The sequence below is a fragment of the Bombus impatiens genome, unplaced genomic scaffold, assembly GCF_000188095.3.
Source record: "Bombus impatiens unplaced genomic scaffold, BIMP_2.2 scf_0135, whole genome shotgun sequence".
NCBI classification, from domain to species: Eukaryota; Metazoa; Arthropoda; class Insecta; order Hymenoptera; family Apidae; genus Bombus; species Bombus impatiens.
Genome location: NT_176554.1, coordinates 89357 through 115697, shown reverse-complemented (window position 1 = coordinate 115697; position 26341 = coordinate 89357). Strand labels below are relative to the sequence as shown.

The window sequence follows — 26341 nt, the reverse complement described above, 5'->3', positions numbered from 1 at the left end:
GATAAATCTAACATATTTATATTGGCTCCTTGAACTTAACCACATCCCGTTTCGATGACGGTACTGCTGCGCCGTAAAGGAAGCTGTACTTTTTCCTAGACCTAGGTATCGTTCATACGTGTTTCATTTTTCCTCTCTAAAGTAATAACGCTATCAACTTGTTCGAATAAATTCTTCGAAACTACGATAAGTCCTTTCAATCGCTTACCTTCGGAAAGTTATTACTAATATCGAGTAACGTGTATATCGTACATCTATCATTTATCGTCTATCGTTAGTATCGATTTTTTCAAGCAGACTTTTTTTTATAAATCATATACGTATGCGTATATCCTACTGTGGATGTCTCTGTTAACCCAATATATAGACAATTAGATAATTAACGAGTAAGACTCAAACTTACTTTGTTTTACTTCGAGTATAAAAAATTATCAAAGAATCATCGATGCGTGTAATACGATTTAGCAAGTCGATGATAAATTGAAACATTTATTCCGATTGAAAAGAGGTGTGCCATTGTAGTCGGTGATTGAGATTAACGTCGAAAAAGAGTAACTTAAAGTTAGAGGTTGTAGGTACCGTACACTCTTAAGCCATTAATTCTCCTCTTGTAATACCGTCCAAGTCGACAAGATCGGCATCGACCAAGCCGAAGGACCTGCGTGTCTTCCGTACAGAAGAACGGAACTCCGATTGCAGTTGTGCGGGAATCACACGGACCGATCGTACACCTTGTATCCACGCGAGACTCGTCTACATTCCGAGCACGTGTTAACGCGCCACGCTGTTTAACGTAGACGTAAAGTCGTGGACGTGGACGGAGGATCCGATCGTTGAAAGAGTTTGCAACGAAGTCGTAAAGTTGCGTCACGCACAATTAATTCACACAAGACCAGCGATCGCTATTTGCGTATTCGATTGGTCAAAACATTTCGAATTAGAGATGCTATCCATCTAGCCTTCGAACTTATTACAATATTAAAATGCTTTAGCGTCTTTCAATGCCAGTAAATCGATAAATATTCGTATATACCAATGAAGCTAACGTCCGCCAAGAGGAGAGAAAAGCTGACGGCAAAAGAAACATTTACATACGTCAAAAAGACGAGCTACGCGATTCGCATCTTGTCTCCTGACCGTGGAATAAGTCATCGTCTATTCTAACCTGCTTATTGTCCCCCGCGCGTAAACAACGGTATCATCGGACAACCTCGTGCGCCTATCGTACAATCTCGCTACCATTCATCCCGCGTTTACTCCATCATGGTTACAATGGTACATATTCGCGTGGCTCTCGAACGCAGAAATAATGGAATGGCATTGTCCGTGCGCGAGAACTGCAACAGGCATCCTTCTTGCGGTACGTGAACGAGTCCACGTGCAAATGGCTATTTCGTATAATCGGTGCGCGACACCCACCGAAAATGAACCGAGTCAAAGCATCGAAAGACAGTCACAACTGACGTTCCTTCCTCTGTTAAAACGAACGCGGTCGAAACAGATCACTGTCACGAAAATAATCGCCCTCGTAAAACAGTCTCTCGGTTCTCGCAGTTACTTCGCATTGTCCTCGTTGTCTCGCATCATCGTTCCCACCCAATGACGCAACGCGTTCAAGGCGTATCCGTGTGAACGTCGAAATATTCTCACAACCGAATGCAATTGCCGAAAGGAGTCGCAATTAACTCGTAACGCCCGACTTTTTACACCGAGACGAGTTTTCGAGGAGAGCATGCGTTATATAAGTCACGTGGATGAGATGCACCGGGTGACTTCGTAACTTGATTGCAAGCGGGTCTCCGTATCGAGGTAATTGAAACGCAGATCGTGAATACGCACAGATAATCTGCTGCTGGTTTCGTTTTTACGAAACGCATCGGTTAAATTTCACTGGATGATCGAATTTCTCTCTCTCTCTCTCTCTCTCTCTCTCTCTCTCTCTCTCCCCCCCCATCTATATGTACATTTATTTATCTATCTTACCGTTTATACACATCGCGTTCTAGTTCCCCGCCAATTCCATGTTACTTCTAATTAACGCAACCTAGCTTTAATAACATCCTGAACTGATCCTCCTTCAGCGTGATGCATCGCACAGATTAATTCAACAGATTAATCGTCGTATATTAATGACGAACACGCGAAGCACACGTACCAAAGGCGTACAATTAAACGCAACGCGGCTGTATTCTATCCGGTTCGCTTAAATTCCGCAGGACGCAGTTTCAATTCCGCAGCATATTATCATAGACACGTTATCGATTGAGATACGATGCTTGGTGTACATAGTTTCGCGAATACGATCGATCTTTGACAATCCTGTTACACGACGTAACGTCTTTCGTACCTTATAGTTCCTGTAACTTTGGATATCGGATGGATTTACACGCAACTCTTGGAAATTAGGTATGAGACAACGATCGTCTCGTAATATTTCAATTCGAAATTCGTACATCGATATCCTAAATTATTCGCTTAAAATAAAATGAAATAAAAGATCAAATAACAAATACGTAACATCGATAGTAATTGTTATTTATCATCTACTTTGAACGCCAAATTTTCTGAAACTTTGCTACAACTAATCATAACGTACTAGTCCATGTTCCAGCGTAAAAGTAAATCGTAAAATCCAAACGTGTCGAGCGTTTTATCCGATCGTCGTAATTAACAAATCGCCAACTCGTTAACGGACTTATAATTTTCATTCGTGCGAATATTTTCTCCCATTAACGAGCACTACCTTCCTTGGAAATTGTCGTTAGTACACCGTTTTTACTAGCTCGTCTAATCATTTCGCAATCGATCTTTAAGTTTTATCGAATCGCATAAATGTGTAGCACGACACGATGAACAGCACGACGTTCGCATCACGATTCATTCGCATTTGCGTTCTAACAATGTATCGTGACAACAACAGCTTAATTACCTTAACGGGGATGTAACATTATGATAATAAGACCTATAAGATCAACATGCACGTTCTATCGGAAACAATGAGATCAAGAATCGGTACTTGGCTCGGATCGGTATGTCGTTGATAGCACGGATAAGATTTAATTTTACATCGGAAAGAGCAGAGGAGAGTTGCTCCAGCAGCAAGTTTCCGATACAATTAAAGGAAAGAACCGTGAGACGAAAGGAAAGAGTCTAGTGGAGAAATCACGTACTCCATTATTACGCCACGCCGTCGCAGTTACGCCGATAACTCGAACAGAATCCGAAGGATCTAGATCGAAAATCACAACAATCACCGTGTCAACATCTGGTGCAAATTGCTCGATTTTGTTAAATGGAACGAGTTAAACGATAATGCAAGCCAATTTCGCATCGATGCGAAACTGATGCGATGATAATAACGCTGACGTGTCCAAACTGGCAAATCGGTTAACATAAGGGAAAAATCAGCTTAACAAGCGACACTGAACGAACGAAAAAGGAATGCGATTCGGAAGAGCGGCGCAGAAAATGTTCGAACGCTTGCAATACCGATTACGTACTTTGAACATTACGTTAATGTCCTGTGAGAATAGCGCGATAACCAAAAAAAATGGCTACTACCGTATAATATGCACTCGATATACGAGCTAATAACAATTACTTAGAGAAATCTGTAAAACCGCGGCAGAAACGACGCGGCAGCTCTACTTGACATTTATCACGAGTCGCTACAAAGGAATTCACATTCACCTCGCGGTATTGACATTGTAACGTCAATTCACATCAGAGACCAGGCCACGCACCGCGGACAGGATGGCACCCAGATGTCTGCACATTCTTGGTGCGCACCCTCGATAGTCTTAAGTACCCACCAGAGGTCTTGGCATTTTCATAGTTAAGGTCCTTCGGACCAAGCGAGTATTTCCTGTTTTAGATTTCCCTTTACGTTTATTGTCTACCACGTGTTAGCTTAGAAAGTTGGTTTTCTTCGCATCTGGTATGTTCCGTTAGCAACTTTCTCGCGAGGGCGGCTGAAACCCTTCCTGGTCCACCAACCGTCTTATTATCCAATCGGAGACGGTGTCTACAGCTCTCACTTCATTAACCAAAATTGTCATCGACAAATCCGATAGTCCCGTGTCCTTAGAACAAATCCGATAGTCCCGAATCCGATAGTCCCGTGTCCTTAGACACACCCATCCCTAGCCTTCCTCAGACATGGTATCGCCAGAAAGACTCACTTATTCTGTATCCTTAGAACAGTCAACGTATCTATACCGGTCTCTACCCTTATAACAGTCGCGTACTTAACGTATCGTTGTAACTAAGTCTTACATAACGTGGTTGGAGTGAATTGTGATTTATGTTAATTCAGTGTGTGTTACATTGTGATTGCTGAATTCGCAATAAAGTTTAATTAAAACAAAATTAATAGTTGTGTTACGGCTCAGCTACTTTTTATTTTCATCAACTAACCCCAAAAATTACCTGACAACATCGTCGCTACATCGATCCGTACGAACGTATCTACATACAGTGAAAGATGGTTCGGTGGTGCCCGAAAGCTAATTGCATTCTCAAGGTAATTCGGTTGATGAATGCATCCATCCGTAAGAAAGATATTTTCCTCGCTGCTCCCCAGGATATCCGCTCAAGCTCGTTGCCAACAGCCATTGTTAAAAGATAACCCTGCGCACTACATACGTTACCGAAAGACTGAAGCCTCGATCAAGACCCAGCCCTTCTAGATGTTTGCTCGTCTTATGCCTACGTGACGAATTCATATTCCTTTGTTTCGGCAGTTGGTGTCGTATGCAAAGCGGTTCAGGTTTCCCGAGTCGGTTGTAAATATTTGTTGACGTTACGATAACCCGGCGATATTATATACACCTTCGAACAATCGAAAGTTAATTACAAGTAAGCTTCCAGGCATCCAACTGTATCGTATATCGGCAGTTCTCCACGGTTCTGGCCACGTTACGAAAATAGTGACACTCGCTAATTAACTCGTTAATTAAGAAAATGTACAAAGATCGGATCAGACGAAATCATTGAAACTTTACGTACCGCTTATTTCGATCGTCGCCGATCTCGATGCCACGGGCAAACGATCCTTTCGTAGAAAGACCCGTTTCATCCGTTGAAAAGATAATGGGGTCAGGCCGTATGCTCGCGAAACGAGTAACGCGTGGATCGAAAGGAAAACGAAATTAACGATGGCTAACTGTCATTTGCACAATCAGGTTTAACGAGAGGTTTTAATTGCTCGGCTCGAGTAAAGAGCAAGCTAGGCTAGTTGCGTCAGTTTTGCGTAAGACGAAATCAATTAGCTATAATGAGAAATCGGTGCATATTCGTTAAAAGTGTACGTAACGACTGATAGTACGACTGATAGTAACGACTGATAGTACGGTACTGTGTAATTTAAATTTCTAATTTAACGGATCGTATAACGAACGAGAACTTTTTCTAAGAGAAAAATAAAATGACGCGTAAAATGTGCGTACTATATGTTTATTTCAAGTCGGATAGCCTAAATATTCGTAGTCCGGGATAAGTGTAGATATCCTCGCGCGCCAATGGAATTGATTGTTAGCGTAATCGATATTATAACAAACCGACGATTATCGATATCTCAATCTGTCCATATCGATCGAATCTGTCCATATCGCTATCCATATCACCATTAGTTTGCGAGATATTCGCAAAAACGGCCATTCCAGCTAACCTAATTCTTATCTTTTACTTATACTTTATAAACATATAGGTTTGGCATTTTATCCGGCTAGGGTGAGGAGGCGATCGGCAACCAATAATGACCCATACGAACGCAGTCACGGACGCACAATTATAGGCAGAATTCACTGTGCTGGTATCGACAGGTTTTTGCGAGTATTTTGGAAACTGAGGTAGGCCGAGCGACGGTTACGCGCTTACGCATACAGGAAAAGATTTTAAAAACGAGGTATTAAAAGATCTTCCACGTCCAGCAAGGTGCCGGCAGCTTTCTAAGTAATCAGAAAAATTGTTTAAGAAGCGTTCGTGGTTGAAAGTTCGCGTAGAATTGCCGTAACGACGACGCCGGCTGTACGAACAACGCAGCAGCTACAAGACGGTGCTACTACGGATCATGGATCTGACCTGTATTTTAGGTTTTTAACTACTGAAAATGGAGGTGACAAGAGTCAGGGGTATCGCGGACTCGTAACAAGTAACAAGCAACTTGGCCCCTTCTTTGAAACTCCGTGCGATAATCGTAATTCGATATATCTATGAGACACACGATACGGGTAAATTTCTTTTCCTGTCCGATGATTAAACATTTAGGTGATCGTGGTTGGAAATACGAGTTGATCGCGCACCGTTCGACACGGAACTGTGAACCTTAGGTAGGAAGCCACAATTCTGTATCTTTCTTACGCGAGAAACACTTGCAAGATATTACGAAATTAATTAATGCTTACATAGGTACGAGGTAAGATATTATAACAAAAGAAGAACAGAAGATTATAACTTTAAGAAATTTAAGAGAATTTAAGAGAAAGAGAATTCTTTACTACGCATCTATTACATTTATATTTTACATTATCTATCATATACCTATGTGTTTTACGCGTTAATTCTGAGATTATTATTTAGTAGAACGTAAAATATATCTTCGCTTTTAATAAAATACATAATTTATTATTATAGATAGATATATGATTTATTAAACTTTTAATAAAATATACTTTCGTTTTTAATAAAAACTGACATACAACCGAATCTATCTTCGATTAGCGAAATATGTTCGATAGACGGTATACATAATTTTCTTGGCAATTTCCTAACTTTTCTCAGCTATTGGCGATCGATCTTAAAGCGAAAGTCCCATTGAAATTATCCAAACATTTTATACTCGCGTAAAATGTTTTCGCGTACGATTATTACAGTATTCCGACGATAACATTCGTCATTTTCGCCGTTTTTCGAAAAGCTTGGACAAAATTTCGACTTGATCGGCGAATTTCATACTACGTATGAAAAGTCGTCAACGAGAATCTTGAAAAATTCATTCCCTTTGGAACCTTTCGTGTACGTTCTTTTGATCGTGATTCCTTTTCACACAGGAATTTCGACTCGACTTCTAGCTTCGCGCATCTTTACCTTCACCTTCGTTTTTCTCCGCGCCCGGCTATAATCTAGCCTCTTCCCATCTTATCCCTTGCTCGTGTCCTGCATCTGGCTACCTACTCTACAACCTGTGTATCTCACAATCACGATCAATGGACACGGTCAGTAGCCAGCAGCATGGTTAAAAGCGCCGCGCCCCTCTAAAGAAAGGAATACGTAAATTGGTGACTCGATCTGGAAGACATTCCGTAACATACAGGAACGAGTTTAGAAGCAAGCGTATACCTTTCAATTTGTTCCGACTGTTTTATGATCGGTCCATACCGATTGACAAACGTTTCAGCGAATGCAGTGTCCAATACTATTCTTATAATTTCCAATTTAGACTCTGTTTTCTTAAAAACTTAATTAACGCATCGTAGTCAGTTTATCGCCATCTTTATCTAATCTTAATCTAATCGAGTTAAGCGAACAGATATTTTTTGTTACGAAAATTCTTTTTCTTCAATTTTATCGAATTACACAACGACAAAGAATTACGCATATGAGAATAATGTTTGAACTTCTCCGATGCAAGTTGATAAATTTTCAAATTGAACACCGGCCTACTCAAAATTCTTCGTTTCATACGTTTAGTGTACGAAAGTATACGAATAGTATGTATTAGCGACGGCATTTCCTACAGTTCTAGAGGATCAGGTAAACAATTAGTCCGACGTTGTACTCCGAACCGATGCAGCAACCTACCGAACGTCTACCAGGAGGACGAATTGCAGGAAATCTATGGTGTTATAAAGGAAGACGTACATTCGCTTTCCACAGCAAGCTAATAAAAGCTATAAAAGAATAGATAAAAAGCTATCATCGATGTCGTTGATCCATTTATTTGAAATAGATAGACAGTAGCACTACGTTTAACGAAGTAACAATTTGGGAGATCTGGCCATCTGGCCATAGAGTGGGGAAAGCGGATTGAACGGCATTGTGTTGTGAGAGACGGCTTCACGGCTCGATATAAACGTTCCTAAGATATAATTAAGTTTCAGAAGTAAGAAATTTCAAAGGTTATAATTCGACGATACTCGGCGAATGAATTCTTCTCTATTCCATAATTTATATCAAGGCAAATAACCGCTCGATCTAATTACGTAAAAAATTAATCGAATAGTACGTATCGCGATACACGTACTCTGTACTTGCATACGGTTAAGTGGAACGTCTGGCGTAAGAGGAGCTGACCGGTAAGTTCGGTAAATCAAACGTCGGACAGGGATTCGTTCTGATTAATTGAGTACAGATAAACGAAATCCCGCTGCATATATCATGCTCTGGTGTTTGTTCGTTATTATTACTCGCAAATACTACTCCATACATCATTTTTCGTTTGATCGCGATGAAAAGGAGGAACGAGACCACGGGGAAAAATGAAAATCAGAAACGAACGATCACGGGAATGCCTCTGCGTGTACGACAATCGAGCAATTTCTCCGAAACCAAGCGTACTAGAAATTAGAAAATAAATCGAGGGAACGTGTCTTCCCTCGATCTACGAACTATCGCATTCCTTCGAAACTACATAGTAAATGCAATAGAGAAGATCATAGCGAAACAACCGATCGAGAAAGACTCTCCTGCCGTTTAATTAAGGAACCATCGATCTGTACGAAGTAATTTGCCAAATCGATCGTTTGCGTTTTCGTTCCGTATTCGCTTTCCAATCATCGTTCCTATATAAATAATACACGACTGCTGTCGCCGTTTGCGACGCGACATTCGTTCCGTAGAGATATTTTAGCCACCGAGAATTCATTACAGCGACTTATTTCGTTGTTCGCCATGATATGACGCGACGCGATACAAGGTGCGACCAATCAGACAAGCTAAAAAAACGATCGAAACACGCTTTGCTTCGCACCTTCGAAGGACGCTTACAGGAGCGAACAAGAACCATGAAAAACACGATAGGCAGGAAGGTTCGCAACTTTTGATCGTTCAATTTTGCAAGACTTTGCATCGAAAGATCGCCTAATCTCAAACTTATCTATGTACGTATCTACAAAGTTTTCAACATTCTCCAACTGCGCTTAATGTTCCATATTTCATCCTGCATTCTCTCCTCTTTCACGTAAACGTATTTCGATTCGACGATTTCGCTTCGAAGAAATAGTTTCTTTCTACGAAAAAGGTGTGTTTTCAACATCACGTTACAGCAATCTGTCTTCGCGATTGGAGTATCAACGCTGTCCTAATTTATTCTCCGCGTGTCCTATTCGGCTAATACCTGTTGCCCGGGGTCTGCTATGTCTATGCTCTGCTGTGTTCATTCGGAACAGGTGGATGCAGAGGTCAAACGTAACGTCGAAACTAGTCGTAAATCAAGGTGAACCGAGGTGGTTCGCAGTAGGCGCAGATATAACGGTGACGACGGTCAAGTCACCACGGTGCCATGGCCTCCTTTCCACGCCAACGTTCGCCCCTCTTCCTCTTCCCCTTTTGCCTCCTTACGGCTCGCGATACCTCTTCTTCGACTTGGCCAATTCGTCTAACTGTACATTGTACATTCGTTCGTATAATCCGTTTCTTTCCGTACGTTGAAACGCGTGTACACGATTATATTTGGCTCCTAGTCATCAAGGCTCATGGACGCGCTCGCGTCGTTCGCATTCCGCCAAAAATTATGCAACTCGTATCTATATTTTCATTTGGAACAGCAATCAGGTATAGCAGCGATATGAAAATTCGCGAAATCGAAATCGTTCTTAACGAATTCGAAATAACTACTTGCCGATACAAGAGACGCGTTCAAAAAGAATAAAAGAACGGTAGCATGCATTCGTAAGAGAAACGCTTATAGTTTGATCATCGGTCAACTTCATTCTACGTTCTACGTATATTCACATCGTCTTTGATAAGTTAATAATACAACATTTATACACGCGTATTCCCAGTTTCAGCAGTTACAGTAAAGTATCTGAAAAAACAGAATTAGTTTAAAGAAGAAAGACACGCTTACGTAATTATATACGATATTCGGTTCTGCCAAATTAGAACAAGAGACGGCAATTAACTTGAAACGATGGATACACGTAGACTAGCTAAATGTTGTATCTGTGGGTGTGCAAACACGCATTCTAACAATATCCAACTTTTATGTTAGAATATCTCATGCGAGAGGATATTGCGGTACATTGTCTTTGCACCGCTAATTAACGTTGATGAGAAGAAGGTGATGCATGATCTAAAATCTAAACAGAGTAAAATCTCGTGCCAAGCCGCGTCGAGTGAAACGACTCCCGAAGCTAAGCGTAAAACTGCGTTCGTTGCCACAGTAGATCATTCGTGATCATTTACGACTTCACACGATGATCCAAAGATCCAAGAGAAATTGCAAGTGATCCATGAAATTTTCTTGGTAATGCTGGTTATAGAGTGGCGATACGCTCGTTATAGAATTTTCTTATTGGAATAAAAAAAAAACACACACACACACACACAATCAAGTCGAAACTGGATTTCCATGGCACGAAATTGTACCGTGAAACGATACACAACGATGACTCACGAAGCTATCGAGTATATACAGTTATCGACCGTCGTTCAACGTCCAAGTAATCGAATATGCAAAAATACACGGACGATTTAGTCGATTAAGTAATAACAGCGATACGTTCGAACGTTTCGAAAAAAGCAGAATATCGGCGAAAGACTGCGATGCCGAATACGTTAAGATCGAAGCAACGTATAACGTGACAATAATTTCGCCAAAGTTATATCGTGTCGCGTAATCGTGTCAATATTACAAAGAATAACACGTTTAATAACGACGATTTTCAAGAAATCTGTGTACGATGGAAAATTTACACAAGTAGCGTTTATATCTGCATTTACGTCCTGATTCCAGACAGCTGTTAACGCCGAGTTTGTTAAGAAGCAGGAAGAACACGTTTATCTCGGTGATGCATCTAAGATTCAGCGATCGCTGTCACACGTTTTCCAACACGCGAAAACAGTATGTCTGAGACGTGGGAAAAAGCCATGTACCTACCAAATTAATTCAATCTCTATGAGAATTCGCTCTTTTGTTACAGCTACGTGCGTATTCTACTCGTCTCTTTATCTATCCTATGCATCGAAGTCGTACGTATACTCGCCTGCAACACATTCGTCGTTCGGTGTCTCTGTAATTCTTTATTTAGTTCCACTTTAATGGCCGTTATAGTCGACGTTATAGAAACGTTATAGTCGAATATATAAATAGTCGAAACATTCGAATTCTCGCGCAACTTCGTTTCGATTGATTTTCCTTGAAATCTCGAATGTAATCCAAGTCTTTTTATACGGCAACGACCTTAAAGTCGATTAGTGTTGAACAAGTCCGCGTATTCGATTTTCTAATAACAGCTTTCTTAGTGAAACGAACGTTTCGTCGAAACACAGGTACAACTTACGACCGAATATCTACGACTTTCGCGTTATCCAATTATGGGATAGATGTATGCGACTCCTGACATTTTATAATCATAATAATTCAATCGACTCGTTTTGGTGATCCGGCCGAATTTACATTTACCAATCGTACTTGTACGTGTCCGTGGTAACGGTCTTATGTAATAATCGAGCAGACAAAATATAAAAACATACCGATAGAACTAGTAGCACTCAGCTTTCGCTTTCCCTGGTTCAACAGACCAGTTTTTCTAGCATTTTCTCCGAAACGTTTACATGCAAACTAAATACCTTTCATCAAAAACGTTATAAATTACGGCAAAAAAAAAAGAAAACAAAGAAAATTACGAAAGCGAACAATTATTTTCAAGCGTATGCCCATTATCACGTTCCATATCCTTGCATCTCGTTCGACTTCATTGATACCTAAAGTTTGTATTTTATAAGTACATGAGCACACTTTACGGAAAGTTGAACAATTTGGTCTGCCATCTTGCTTTTAATTACGATTCCAATCCAAAACTCTAAGATCCTTAATAGATGCTAATAGATCCTTGGTATGGTACCAACGAAACAATACATCGCGACCTTAAGATATCCACGGTTAAAGAAGAAACATCCAAGTTCAGAATATAAGAGTTAACAACCGCCAAAACCCATTAGTTATCCAATTGCTTGACACAACGGATCAGATCCGCAGATTAAAAAGACAATACCCTTTAGATCGAAGCATTAGATTCAACTAGAATCAAACATACTATAAACTCTTATAATCCAAGTTACAGTGCCACGTCAAAAGTATTTACTTATAATTCTCAACGAGAATCGATTGTAAATAGTCTACCAAATAAAAAAAACAAAAAAATCTTGCTTTTAAAAGGATTCACAAATTGGGAGTGCCACTCGTCGTCGAATCGGAGGAAACAGTATATGTCGCACGAAGGAAGTCGGCAACAAGAAAAACCGGTCGACTCTAATACGATAACCATTTCGTATCTGTCATTTTTCCAAGGCCGATACCTGTTGATCCCTTTTACGCGTTCCCTTTCCACCTACTACGTTTTATCAATTTCCACAACAATCGAGCAAAGTTCTTTCTTAAGAAACAACGATAAAACACTGCCATGGCCGATGATTTCGAGATTGTGCGTGCCACATGATTTAACCGAAAGAATCACAAGTACACGCGAATCCACTTAGAAGTTGACCACAGGAGACGTCTGAAACCAATGGCAAAGTGGATAGGCAGGTTTTCTATCAGAGACTGTCGATCGGAGAAAAACTTGTCGCGATCGACGTTAACCCCTTGCACTTTTGTCCCTCTTTTGGTTTAACATGTTATATCTTAACGCGAATTATACGTATATCGTCCAGCTTTTCTTCTCCTTTTCCCCCTTTGTCCGATCGATCGTGGTTATTTCCAACTTTTCTTTCTATTACCCGTTCAACGAAAAGACCAGATATTTCAACTACTCGGAACGTAATACGTACATCTTAGAAGGTTCGTAACTATGCCAGGTAACGGTAACGAAAGTAAATCACACACACACACACACACACACACACACACACACACACACACACACACACACACACACACACACACACACACACACACAGGCACACACATATGCCGCTATCACGATCACGTACGGACATTCTGTTACAGGTTGGCTGTTCGGATGAAGATCACATTGATAGAAAGTCGGATCGGGATTATTATCCTCTCGCTTCTTGTTACTTGCAACAATGTAAGGAACGGCGAATAGATAGAATAGATACAGGTATACGCGGAAAAGCAGATAACCACGATGCGGAACAAGGTAAATTACAGAAATATTGATTAAGATACAATCGGATAAAATCACTCGCACAATTCTCGCGCACTTTCTACTTAATTGTACCGCCGCATAGAATGCTTCTATGTAGATCTACACATGTCTCTGGTCATGTATTTACGGAAAAATAGTAGCCTAAAAATTATAAGCGAATTATCGTTGTATGGATAAAGGAAATGTTATTTAATTGGAGGGTAAGTGCCAGAATTTCCACTTAAGCGTCTTTCGTTATGTGTGCAGATTGTTCTCAGATTTACAGAGATAAGAGATTTCCGATACGAGGTTTGCGAGTCGCTTTGGGGACTGAATGAGTCTTGGAACTCGAGGGAATTTGCGCTGCCTCCTAACTTTCCCAGAGTGAAAAAAAAAAAGAAAATCGAGTTCAAAGGTGGATTAAGAGGAAAAAGAGTAAGAAGCCACCGTCTGCCATTGAACGATCGAACCACGCTGCTGTATCTCGTCTAGACTTTCATGATACGCCAACAGCACGATGAAATAATATTTATTATGATTGTCAAGACAGGCGGAAGAATAGAGTTTGCGGTTTAACATAATTGCTCCGTGCGTATCACAATAATATTAATTAGTAACTTTTTATAGGCATCACGATGCGTGGAATCAAATGTTTACAGGGACTACAGGTCACAGACTACAGAGTACAGAGGGAATTCTTTCGCATTGCATAATTACGTTGCAATTAGAGTAGGTACAACCGCGCGTCGGCGGAGACAGGAAAAGGAAACGTCAAACCAAAGATACCTACGTAGCCCTAAAGGTATCATTTGCATTAGCTTGTAGAAGTTTTGCAGCAATCTACACGCATGACTAACCGAACAACTCGTTAAGAATACGCGTATAGAAAAGAATAATTTCATAATATCGGTACAAACTGTCGTTGAATCGTGACAATATCGATGTTGGATACTGTTATGTGAACAAAGTGTTACAATTTAGCCTCGATAATTGATTAAAGAAAAACTCAAGAGATTATTTATATGAAGACGATAGATCTTTTTATAGAGTCGTAAAGACTTTGTGTGATCTTAAAAAGTCACTTAATATACTCTAAACACTCGTCGAGATTATTTTTTTATCTTTAGACTAAAAGTCTAACAAACTTATAAACTTATACCTATACTAATAAACTTAAGAGTCTAAAAGTTGGATCTTGCAAATGATCGATTTCATACTGATATTTAACCTTTCCGTATTCACGATAAAAAAAAAACAATTTATCGATACTGTTTAACCAAACGTCATAATAAAATAAAACGTCAATCAAAGAGTGAACGTGTTCGCAACCCTGTCATTACCAGCAACGTGAATGAACGATTGTTGCTTCTGACTTGTTATCTTTATCCCCATCGAGTAGCACGTGTTGGCATGTACATACAATCCTTGTGCATACAAGGATTCGACATACGTGCATTTACTTCTTCGTAATATGCTTCGATTCCACGTAGCAACAAAACGCTTTCACCTGCCGGATTCGATTCAATTTCACAGTTGATGAAATACTTGATTTGTGCCAAACACTTCTATACCTCTTATAATTAAACTCGATGCATGTCACAAATTTGATTGTAATAATCGCTACTTACATTTGATACAACCGGTTTCATCAAATCTCAAACGATAAGGAATTCGCAACGATTCGAGTCGTAAAATGTACGACAGATGATGAATACATATCGCAACAAAAATATTTAATTACCTTCTTCTTCTTTTCTTTAGACTTTATTTCGAAAGCGATCAAACGTTTGGTACACAGCGCCAACTATTGACGATAGGATAACGTAAGTACGATTCAATGAATCTATTGGATTTTTCACGATTTAACTATCTCAATTCAAATATTCCATTACACCAGCTTCAATATTCCAACTCACTCACAACTTCTTTTTATTCTTTGCGTCAATTTTAACACGTTACCTATGATAAGTGAAAAAAGAGCATGTGAACGATGCGATTTTATACCTGAATATACACGAGTTCCCTTTTTTTATTTTCGATACAACAATGCGTAAATTTAACTATTTTTCGATACATCTCGGATAAAGTCGTACCACCGAATTGTAGCTTCAACTTTGCAATTTAATACACATACACACACACACACATATAATACAATTTCAGTTTAGAATGACATATTTTATAGAAAAATATCAATTTCTTTGTATTTCACTCTATTTAATCTTCTCCCTCCCTCTTCTTTCCTATTGTAAAGCTAAACAAAAAACGCATTTCAAATGCACGCTGCTACCATCTGCTATGTATAGAATAAAGCATTTTTCTCTTTTCAGGCGTAATATACGTAAAATGAATAAAATATATAGTTTTGAAAATAAATTATATATAATATATGCATGATTCTTACAATCGGCTAAATGCGTTATTAAACATAAATAATAAAATTTATTAAATTAGATATTTCAATGAAACAATGATTTTATCCTACAACGTCTATCACGTCAAACAGAGTTTCAGTACTTGGACAACTGGACACATTCTCATAAGTAGTATATATATGTACTTACCATAACTGTGTGCGCTAGTGTATGCTCATGCGTGTGTTATATACGCCGGTGTGTCACCTAGTGTTACTGTCTGCTGTTTAACCCAAGCATGTCTATAAAATAGCCGGTAACACTAATCGGTCGTCGACGAATTTGCTGCAATCCAAAATCACGATTCTTGCTTGTTGGTTGTTACACAGTCGACACAGATCACCATATGTAAACACACACACACGTTGTTTGCGACACGCGTGGGATCGCGCATGTATCGAAGCGCGCACTCACATCCACTGTAATCGAGTTTGCACAGAAAAAGCCTTGTCTAACGTCTTCCTGACTTTCTGCTAATTTAAGAAAATCTGATGTTCATCGCCAATTTCATCAACGGACGTTTTAACCAGCATTGAATAAAGAGTAGTTGTCAACTCTATATGTTTCGCTGTATTTCATATCTTTTTTTTCGACTTTTCTCGCGCCGTTTTAATAAAAATGGGAAAAGTCACGTACGAAACGAGGAGAAGTCACGGATTTTCAACCTGGCGGACACCGACTGAGCTCTCAACCGGGCAGGTAGGTAAGCCGTTGCCCCTCCACTCTATTCACCACCACGATCGCTCACCATTCTCCATTCTCTTTACCTTTGCTTCACTTCGCTTCGTCTTATCCTTTCATATTCGTGCTCTCTACTTGCATACATCAATATATTTATATACGAATATTTATATATAAATAGAGTCTATTATCGTATTATATCCCCGAAATATTTAAACCTCAAATCTTAATATGTTGTATTCGATATATTCGTATCAATTAAGACTTAATATACTCTTAAATACGTGTGTGTAGAATGTTCTGAACAAATCTTTTTATTTTAACACGGTAAAGTAAGATAATGTGGGACATATACCTACATACGTACACTATGTATGGAAAATTTTATGATATTACATTTCGTAGAAAATAATTGTACCAACCAATTAATGGCATATATATATATATACATGTTGTATGTATGATGTACATACACACAAAAACGCGCGCGCGCGCACACACACAAATAATATATTTGTGGAATAGGTAAACAACAATAATATAACGCTTAATTTATAGTTAGGAATAATTTTATTTGCGGTACATCAAACAATTAATTCGTAGTAATAATTGCTGTTTCATCTTGTTCTTGCTCTTTTGTTTCCTCTTTATTACTTGTTGCGAGGTAATCTTGATAGTTAATTTTAAACAATTCTTTAGACAATTCACTACTAATTTGAACTCTGCAACGTTTTTAAATGTTTGCATTATTGGGCTACTTTGCTATCTCATGAAAGTTTCGTGTATTATTTACCAATTTAAATACATATATGTACCTCTCGATAAATAATCCATCGCGTTTTGGTCTCATCGATTCAACGTCATTAATTAGCGAGGAAAAGTTTTCTTCCAATTCCTGTGTGTTCATGTTAAGCTAATAATTAAACAAACAGGTTAAATACATATTCTTTATCCAGTTTTGTACAATGTTATACGTTAAGAATTTACCAAACCAAAAGCCACGTTAATTTGACCATATTCTTTGAAAGAATTATGAGGCTCTGCAGTGTATGAGATCCCATCTTTGTACTTTCTAACTAATTGGCTCATATTATTACCCAAAGTACCTGAAATATTTAAGTTATTGATATTTCAAAATTTAATAATTGTAAACAAAACCTTATGTTTAATGACTATGTTTATTCACCTGTTCTCAAATTTGGAAATCTCTTTTTTAACAAGCCCCTAACTAATAACAAGTCGGTTAAAATATCAGCATGAGCTACGATACAATCATATTCTTTGAAAGCAAATGTCCCATTCTGTAATAATTACATTTATATTTATACATATTTTATAATGTTATATACCATTACTGTGTAATGCTTTAACTTACTTGAATCCTTTTTATCAGTTCAACACCACCGACTAAGTCAGCTCCAGCATTTTTAGCATCCTCCTGTTCTTGGAGATTCTTGGAAAAGGCTAATACCGTTCTCTTATTTTCCCCATAAGTAAATATATGTGGTGTATTAATGATTCTCGTAAATCTATCAAGAAACCTATTCTTCTTCTCACGCTAGTATATTTTATAAAACACTTCTATTAGAAAAGTATTCTTTGTCTACTTTGACATATGATAAAAACTACATAAAAATATTAATCATCGTTTTTTACCCTCATATTTAATTCTATAAATGCATTAACAACTGCATTAGGCTTATTAAACATAGTTGGATGATGTGTTTCACGGTGATTTTCTATAGCTTCTTTTAATGAATACACCGGCTGCTGATGGTATTTTACTAGGTACACATCATCGACCGCTTTCCATTTCCAACTTTCATTGATGGTAGTAAGTGGACAAACTTCCACCTTCGTACTGTTAAATTATCAAGGTACTCTATACATTGTACCAATATATACTATGACAATAAACTCGAAACTACAAATTACTCACTCCTTCTTACGCTGTTTATGTGGAATAAATCCCACTTGTTCAACTACTGCCTTAACTTTCTTCTTTCTAAGCTTTAACCTCCTCTTTTCTCTTGTTCCTTTCCTAGCTGCATAATCGCGACTTTGCATAAACATGTATGAACCTATATTGTATCCAGCATTATGGTTATATGTACTACGGAAACTGTTTATCAACCAACCTGCAGATATTAGTTAAAATTATTCAAAAATAAAACCAATAACTATATATCCATATCCGAAAAGTACATTCCAGGTTATAGACAAAATTCTATGTATCATATATAATTTTCTGATACTCTTCGTGAAATGTATTATATAGGTTTATTAAGACAACCATGTTTTGAAAATATATACAAATTAAAAATAACTTACTTGCTAACATTGTCGTGATTGTACATAAAACAAGCTTAAATAGGTTAAGACAATTACCAAATAAAATACATACTAGGGATATTATGTTTCTAAACACCCGATATAAATAAAATAGTAAAAACTAAACGATATTGTTGATAACCTGTTTAAGTTACTATATACATTGTATATCTTTTATAACTATAAAGTAAATACTCGTTGTACATAAAAATTCTATTTCTTTCTTTCTGTAACGTCAAAATGTTTTCATAATCCTTCGTTGCAATCACAGAATATAGTAAATTGGTTTAAGAAAAACTAAACAGATATTACTTTTGTCATCATACATATGCAAAATGATAACTTGAAAAATGGAATAAAATTCGAAGTAATTAATCTAGTGCATTTATGAAACAGCACTATTTTGACAATATGGCAGACGGAAGTAGACGTCATCAGTGCCAACTGCCAGCCAACTAGGCTCGTTAAAGTTGTGCTTTGTATAGCAAGAAAAACACTTTTTCTCCGTCTTTTGCAGCTTCATATATTTCATATAGGGTACGTTAGTCCAGTGACGAAGAAACGAGTTTTACATAATTATACCATGCGAACGCTTTTCTGACCCGTTTGCAATTTTGCGATTTGGTGGTGGTGAACTAAACATTATAAAACTGTTATTCGTAGGCGAGATCTGGTAAGTCTATCGCATTTCAACTGTAATCGTTCACCGATTATATTCCAAATACCATTCTTCATTTCGATGTAATAAACGGTAATGATTTAATGTTTGTTTGACTATAGATAACCAGTTGTTGATACTATTATTTATACTTATATACTTTAGTAGAGCTTTTCTTATAATTTAGATATATCTTGAGTTGTATCAAGGCTGTAATGAATCTAATAGGTGGCTTCTATTATAACCGCAATTACTTACACATAATAATCTTGTCAACTCGTCATTGTTGCAGAGTCATTCGATAGTTAGTATATAGTAGAGCTGACATTCATTCATATCTACAAATATGTTCATTTGGGACTGGTTTGCAGGTGTTTTGAATTATCTTGGTGAGTGTAATTTCTATAATTTTGTATATGTATTTTTAATATATATCTTGATCTATGTATATAATACATTTATATTATATTTATATTTATAAAGTCATGCTAAAGATGCATGTGAATTGACTTTATTATATTCTTTTTTTCCCTAATAAAAAAACATACAAATTTTGTTAGATCGTTAAATATATTTAACATTGATTTTTGTTTGTGTATTGTGTATAATTTTTGCTTTGAATTTTTAGGTCTTTGGAAGAAGAGTGGTAAACTCTTGTTTCTTGGTTTAGATAATGCAGGCAAAACTACATTACTTCACATGCTAAAAGATGATCGATTAGCTCAACATGTGCCTACATTGCATCCAAGTAATCAATATTCAAGATAATTTATATATACATGTATATCTAAAAATTTACATACGACACAATTGTTCTTATGTAATTTTACTTAATATACATATAATTTATAGCTTAATACAAAAATTTCTTACAAAAAGTTGATTCCAGATATTTATCTTTAAGTAATTTTGATTTATGCCAATTCAGTCTCAATATTTTTTAATTATACTTTACAATTCAGTGATTAAATTTATTCATAGTACATTATATAATGGTATCGCATATGTTTTTATGCTTCAGCATCAGAAGAACTTTCTATTGGAAACATGAGGTTCACAACATTCGATCTTGGAGGACATCCTCAAGGTATAATTAATTGACTTGTTTCAGCGCTGGCTATAGTTAAATTGTACAATATTATTTTTGTTAAAACAACGAGACATTCTTCCTTTATAGCTCGAAGAGTCTGGAAAGACTATTTTCCTGCAGTGGATGCCATAGTGTTCCTTGTTGATGCAAGTGACACATCACGATTACCAGAATCAAAAGCTGAATTTGATGCACTTTTAACAGATGAACAACTTAGTGCATGTCCAGTTTTAGTGCTAGGTAATAAAATCGATAAACCAGGTGCAGCATCAGAGGATGAACTTAGAAATTACTTCAACCTGTATGGTCAAACAACAGGAAAGGTAGATAGTTACAATTTGTTTGACATGTATAATCATATAATCCATAATGTACATATAAATTCTAGGGAAAAATTTCTCGCAGTGAAATATCTGGTCGTCCACTGGAATTATTTATGTGTTCAGTACTGAAAAGACAAGGGTATGGCGAAGGCTTTCGCTGGCTTGCTCAGTACATTGACTGAATGCATAAAATGATTTAAATACTCAGATTTGTGGCAGTTTACTACATTTCCCTTTCCTCTGATTCATATTGGATGTTATTACAGAAGTGTATTATCCTTTATGTGAATTGTGCAGTAGGAAAGGAATATCAATATATAAACTGCAATAAAACAGATTCAGAACAGTGCAAATAAGTTTTAAAAAAAACATCCAAAAAATACAATATGACAAACGTGATAGAACTAATTTCTTTTATTTTAATACATGGAGCCTACAATCTATATAAATTTTTTTAATTCCATACAAATTCTGTGAATTTTTGTCATTTTGCAAATTATATTATGGAAGTACTTGACATAATAAAAATGATATAAACATTTTGATAAATAAAGTAATAAACTATTTAAGGATTTTAAGTGTTTCTTAAAATTATTTTTTATAATGTAAATGTTCTAATTACATTGAAAATATCTGAAGCAAATTTCTCAAAATTAAAAATTATAATGTTGTAAATGTATTTGGTTTGGTTTTTCTTTTTTACTTCAAAAGTAAAGATATGAATAAATCAGGAAGTGATACATCTTGCTTGCTTAATACACTGTCATTTCTCCTTTTTAAAAATCACCTTCTTTTTTTCTTTTTTAAATAAAATACAAGTACGTATTATAAAAAGGGTGGAAGCACATACGTTTCGTTACAGAACTATCAATATTGTAGTAGTTACATTTTGGTAGCAATTTTTTGAGATATTAATAAAATCTTGTAAAAAATCACAAATTGTCCTTAATTATATAAATGTTTGTGCAAACTTGATTAACAAAAAATTAGAAAAGGATTTGGAAATAAAATTTGTATATATTAACATAATAATTATAAACACTTATATATTTTGTTCATTATTTTTCATACATAATGTGTACTTTGTGTCTGTCTGTCTGTCTGTCTGTCTGTCTGTCTGTCTGTGTATGTGTGTGCGCGCGTGCGAACGCGCGCGCGAGTTATATTTTATATAATATTCATTTATTGTGTCATTTCCTTAATATTCTGATCAGTTTCAAAGCTGCAATTCTTTTTCTTCTAGAAGTTTTGTAAATTGTTGATCTACATAAGCATCTGTTACTTCTTTTAAACTGTTAGGATTCCATATTGGTTTCTGATCTTTATCGATTAAAAGAGCTCTTACACCTGTAATAACAGTGAGGATGATAATGATGATGATGATGATGATAATGAAGACGATGATGATAATGATAATAATAATATTAATAATAATAATAATATAAATAGGCTTTATATATTTGCACAAAGTACAATTGTTTTGAAGGAAAGAGTATACACTTATAAATAAACATGCACTTATACGCACCTTCACAAAAATCGCTTGTTCTGCTCAAAGCAGTACACGCTAATCTATATTCCATTTTTAAACAGTCTGACAGATTTAATGTGCTCCCTCTTTGAATAGCACGCATAGTGACTTTTAGAGAAGTAGGAGATGCTTTTAATAACATTTGCAATGTATTTTTGGCCCATTCTGAATTATCCTCTTTTAATCTTCATTAAAATAAAATAAGCATTAAGTACATATTAAAGTAATAAATTACAATCCTACATAGCTTAATCATTGTTAGAATCATTTTACCTTTGTATTATTTCTTCTACAGATGATGCAGCAAAATATGTATCAATTTTATTCATATATGGTGCTAAACTGAATTCTTGATTGAATTTTATACATTGATACTTGTTTAAGACTTCCTTAACATCAGATTGTTCAGTTGTTAATAGATCTTGTTTTAAATATGGTAACTTTTCGGAAGGAATGAAATGCGTCGCAATGCCAGCAAGTACTACATCAATGCCTTTCAACATGATACACAGCTAAGAGAAAGCTCTTAATATGCCAATTACTAGATTTAATAATTTCTCATACCTTTTAATCGATCTCCAGTTAATCCAAGATAAAGACCCAATTTACCTTTCAACCTAGGTAAAAAAAAAGTCCCACCAACATCAGGAAATAATCCAATTGCTGTTTCTGGCATTGCAAATAATGTTTTCTCTGTTGCAATCCGATATTTACCGTGAACAGATAATCCAACACCGCCACCCATAGTTATTCCATCTATTGTAGCCACATATGGTATTTTATATCTACCAATGAGGTAATTTAAACTATATTTAACAAATGAAAAATTTAATTATTTAAATAATTTTATTAATTTGTAAAGTATATGAAAATGTATTGTTTAAGTTATTTTATAACATACGTATACTCCTTTCTGAAAAATGTTTCACCTAAGATTTTATTCTCAGTTTCTCTTAATGTATTAACGATAGATTTCACATCACCACCTGCACAAAATGCTTTCTCTCCCGCACCTTCTATTATTACTAATCTTTTAGATGATTCCCATTTTTTAAGTACCGGGTATATTTTTTCAACCATTGACAAATTTAAGGCATTCAGTGCTTTTGGACGATTTAATATGATAACACCTTTGTTTCCCACCTTATTTCAATGTGAAAGATATTTATAATAAATATTTAATCTTTACATTTGCTTGGTTTATTTCATAATTATAAATATACATACATCTTCAAACAAGACATCATCTTCTATGTTTTGTTGTACTTTCTTGGCTGCAATTGTAGTTTTATTAGGCATTGGAATTTCAGTAGGCGGTTTAGAATCTGGTTGAGGTTGAGGTTGAGGTATCGACTGAGGAAGTGTAGGTTCAACTATAGGGCCTAAGTTAAGTAATAATATATGTAATTCATAAATTAATTTATTATCAATATTTAATTCATACGTCTATTCTATTTTAAACCGTAGAAGTATTGTCAACCAAATAAACTTCTATTACGTAGAATTTAATAACTACTTGATCTTTCATTATAATTATAGTTAAAATAGATTTCTTTTTAAAAAACCTGGTATTTCTACCACAGGAGTTGGATATGGTGTCGATGGCATTGTTTCAGGTGGTAATATAATAGGCTTTGGATTGTGATTGTCAAATTTTAAACCCATGTCCTTACCTGTACCAGAACCTTGTGCTGATAAATACCTAAGTTTATTAATTGAATTACCAGCTACGCAATTTAGTTTTAATGTACCACTTTTTATCTAACAAAAAAAGGTATATATATGTTAGTTGTAGCTTTACTGTAAAATCATATATAAATAATGATTACCATTTTGGCTGTTTATTATCTATTTTGTACAAATTAATAATAAAATACAAAATATTAGTACAAATAATGTAAAATATTACAGCACAAACGTATCCAGTAAGTACATTAAGGAATGTTTAATCACACAGGTTATGGAATATCTTTAAATTAGTATGTTGATATTCTTGTTTTTTTTCACCCATACGCGTAACATAATGATAGTTGTCATTTTGAAATCACTCGAGATATTATGTAATAAGCGTAAAATACGTTGACAGCATATAAAACATAATTTATACATTGTAGTTAAATTGAAAGTTATATTACGTTAAAAATACATCATATCGTTACATTGTAATAATAAAATACATATACATATATCATTTATACTAATTAAATATCATTATATATACAGAAAGCAATTATTAGCAGATATCATATATATTATGTGAAAGAATAATATCTCTTGAGATTTATAAAAAATACTTTTTTTTAAATATTCCGTAACTTTAAATAGAATAAAGAATCGACCACTATAATCATATGCAAATAATATTGTGCAATAGGTGGTCATATTAAATAATTTATTAAATTCTCTATTATATCAATTTTGTAACTATTTTATGATTATTTTTGTAATTCTTAGAAATATTTACAATATTTGTGTCTAACTAAGGCGAATTGGTATCATATTTTCGCGCCGAAACAGAATATATACGATATATATATATATATATATATATATGCGATTTTGGCTAAAGACAGTACCAACATATCTGTAGCCTTTGTGGACGCATAACCTGCTGACTGTCCTAAACGATTTTAAAGATACTGTAAAACAGTAATGATTACAATGTTCAAATATTCCAGTTTGATCAGTAGATGTGCGAAGTGTAATGTGCAGAAGTGTAATTTACGTTCTCTTAGTTTTCGAAGCATTAAACAACTTCTTTCGATATATTTTCGAGAAACAGTCGAAACTGCAAAACCTCCTTATGATCACATTTGTCAAGTTGGTAATCCTATTTTGCGACAGAAAGCGTCACCTGTCGACACAAAAGAGATACATACGGTAGAATTTCAAAAGGTATGTTTTGTTTCTTATATTTTTAAATAATTGTTACAGCTATTCTAATAATAATACAATAATCTAATTTCTTCCTGTTACAAATCAATAAAGTATTTCAAATTAATTTTAACTTGTTTATTTATGTTTTTTAATAAAAGAAAAATATCAGAAAAATATATAGCTAAACTTATTAATATACTAAACTATAATATTATTATTAGTATACCAAAGTGATATCAAAGAGGAAATTACCTCTCTCTAATATGTACCTCTGTGTACTCTGTGAGATACTTTTTCTTGCGAAAATATAACTACATGTAGAGAAGTTATCCAAAAAATATTATAATAATATAACAAAGTTGTTCTTTCTATGTTGCAATCCATTTTACGACGATAACGTATGTTTATTTATTTACTATAGGTACTCGATCATTTATATAAAATATTGAAAAAATCTGATACAGTAGGATTAGCGGCCCCACAAATCGGTTTATCCTGGCAAGTATTTGCTATCGAAGTAACGGAAGACTATGTGAAAGAGATTCATCCAATCATACGATCACATTGTCAAATTCATCCTTTTCCGTTGACATATTTCATTAATCCAGAAATGCAGATAATAAATCCCGAAGAACTGATATTTCATGAAACATGCGGAAGCGTCGAGCATTTTCATGCAGAAGTACCAAGGCCGAAAGAAATTCAGATCAAAGCACTTGATCGATTTGGAAAACCATTTTGTTGGAAAGCAAATGGTTGGTTAGCTAGGATCGCTCACCACGAAATGGATCATTTAAAAGTAAGTTACCACTTTTTTCGTCAGTTTGCTTTCTGTCACTTATTATTTCAATTGTTATCTATACTTTGCGAAGAAAACGCGTTTTAGAATTTGCACATTTTCTCAAGTTATCTTTTTCTGTAAAGATCTATCCAAAAAATAAATATTCTTTTCTATTAATATATAACTTCTCACTTCTAATATTTAATTTAATCGTAAAGTGGTAAAACTATGAAGAAGTAATTTTTGTTAAATTACTTAAACATCTGCATTAAGTTTTTAAATAATTTTTCCTATTCATTATAGTTTTTATTTAATATATCGTATATATATATATATATATATATA

At 35.6% G+C, this 26341-nt stretch overlaps 5 protein-coding genes and 1 long non-coding RNA gene across 14 annotated transcripts in view; 3 read left to right on the top strand and 3 right to left on the bottom strand.

Moving 5' to 3' along the window:
* Positions 1-16526, bottom strand: part of LOC100748159 (cadherin-99C) — a 76648-nt gene extending 60122 nt beyond the window's left edge. Inside the window, exon 1 of the mRNA XM_012381782.3 lies at positions 15875-16526. Within this exon, the coding sequence (XP_012237205.1) occupies positions 15875-15877 (3 nt within the window). The 5' untranslated portion in view covers positions 15878-16526. The remainder of the gene's footprint in view (positions 1-15874) is intronic.
* Positions 12345-15429, top strand: LOC117151288. 2 transcript variants are annotated; one of them, XR_004461098.1, is made up of 5 exons: positions 12345-13000; positions 13169-13322; positions 13578-13898; positions 13970-14112; positions 15072-15429. It is a non-coding gene; the product is annotated as an uncharacterized LOC117151288 (long non-coding RNA). The 2 variants fall into 2 exon arrangements; XR_004461097.1 differs by having other exon boundaries at positions 13578-14112.
* A 420-nt stretch (positions 16527-16946) lies between the features above and the next one.
* LOC100744842 (50S ribosomal protein L1) lies at positions 16947-19154 on the bottom strand. Its single transcript, XM_003486971.3, has 8 exons — positions 18737-19154; positions 18345-18543; positions 18062-18266; positions 17781-17963; positions 17592-17706; positions 17393-17511; positions 17221-17318; positions 16947-17127 (listed from the first exon to the last, which is right to left on the bottom strand). The coding sequence occupies exons 1-8, from the start codon at positions 18744-18746 to the stop codon at positions 16998-17000; spliced, it is 1059 nt and encodes a 352-aa protein (XP_003487019.1). The 5' UTR covers positions 18747-19154; the 3' UTR covers positions 16947-16997.
* Positions 19144-21176, top strand: LOC100748041 (GTP-binding protein SAR1). 3 transcript variants are annotated; one of them, XM_012381792.3, is made up of 6 exons: positions 19144-19273; positions 19687-19783; positions 20023-20142; positions 20416-20481; positions 20572-20807; positions 20873-21176. In XM_012381792.3, exons 2-6 carry the CDS (start codon positions 19741-19743, stop codon positions 20987-20989), a joined length of 582 nt encoding a protein of 193 aa, XP_012237215.1. In that variant the 5' UTR covers positions 19144-19273; positions 19687-19740; the 3' UTR covers positions 20990-21176. The 3 variants fall into 3 exon arrangements, with proteins under 3 accessions (XP_012237215.1, XP_012237214.1, XP_012237216.1); XM_012381791.3 differs by having other exon boundaries at positions 19150-19409; XM_012381793.3 differs by having other exon boundaries at positions 19220-19487.
* Positions 21177-21836: 660 nt separating this feature from the next.
* On the bottom strand, positions 21837-24476 carry LOC105680333 (3-hydroxyisobutyryl-CoA hydrolase, mitochondrial). Of its 6 annotated transcripts, XR_004461095.1 has the most exons (9): positions 24168-24473; positions 23904-24099; positions 23566-23720; positions 23240-23481; positions 22903-23144; positions 22612-22831; positions 22336-22523; positions 21949-22154; positions 21837-21904 (listed from the first exon to the last, which is right to left on the bottom strand). XR_004461095.1 is itself a non-coding variant. In XM_012381788.3 (8 exons), the coding sequence occupies exons 1-8, from the start codon at positions 24168-24170 to the stop codon at positions 22024-22026; spliced, it is 1377 nt and encodes a 458-aa protein (XP_012237211.1). In that variant the 5' UTR covers positions 24171-24473; the 3' UTR covers positions 21918-22023. The 6 variants fall into 6 exon arrangements, 5 of the variants coding, with proteins under 5 accessions (XP_012237211.1, XP_012237212.1, XP_033174992.1 ...); XM_012381788.3 differs by lacking the exon at positions 21837-21904 and having other exon boundaries at positions 21918-22154; XM_012381789.3 differs by lacking the exon at positions 21837-21904 and having other exon boundaries at positions 21973-22154; positions 24012-24099; positions 24168-24472.
* A 346-nt stretch (positions 24477-24822) lies between these two features.
* LOC105680311 (peptide deformylase, mitochondrial-like) overlaps positions 24823-26341 on the top strand; it is a 2986-nt gene continuing 1467 nt past the window's right edge. Inside the window, exons 1-2 of the mRNA XM_012381575.3 lie at positions 24823-25233; positions 25637-26014. Of these exons, the coding sequence (XP_012236998.1) occupies positions 24991-25233; positions 25637-26014 (621 nt within the window). The 5' untranslated portion in view covers positions 24823-24990. The remainder of the gene's footprint in view (positions 25234-25636; positions 26015-26341) is intronic.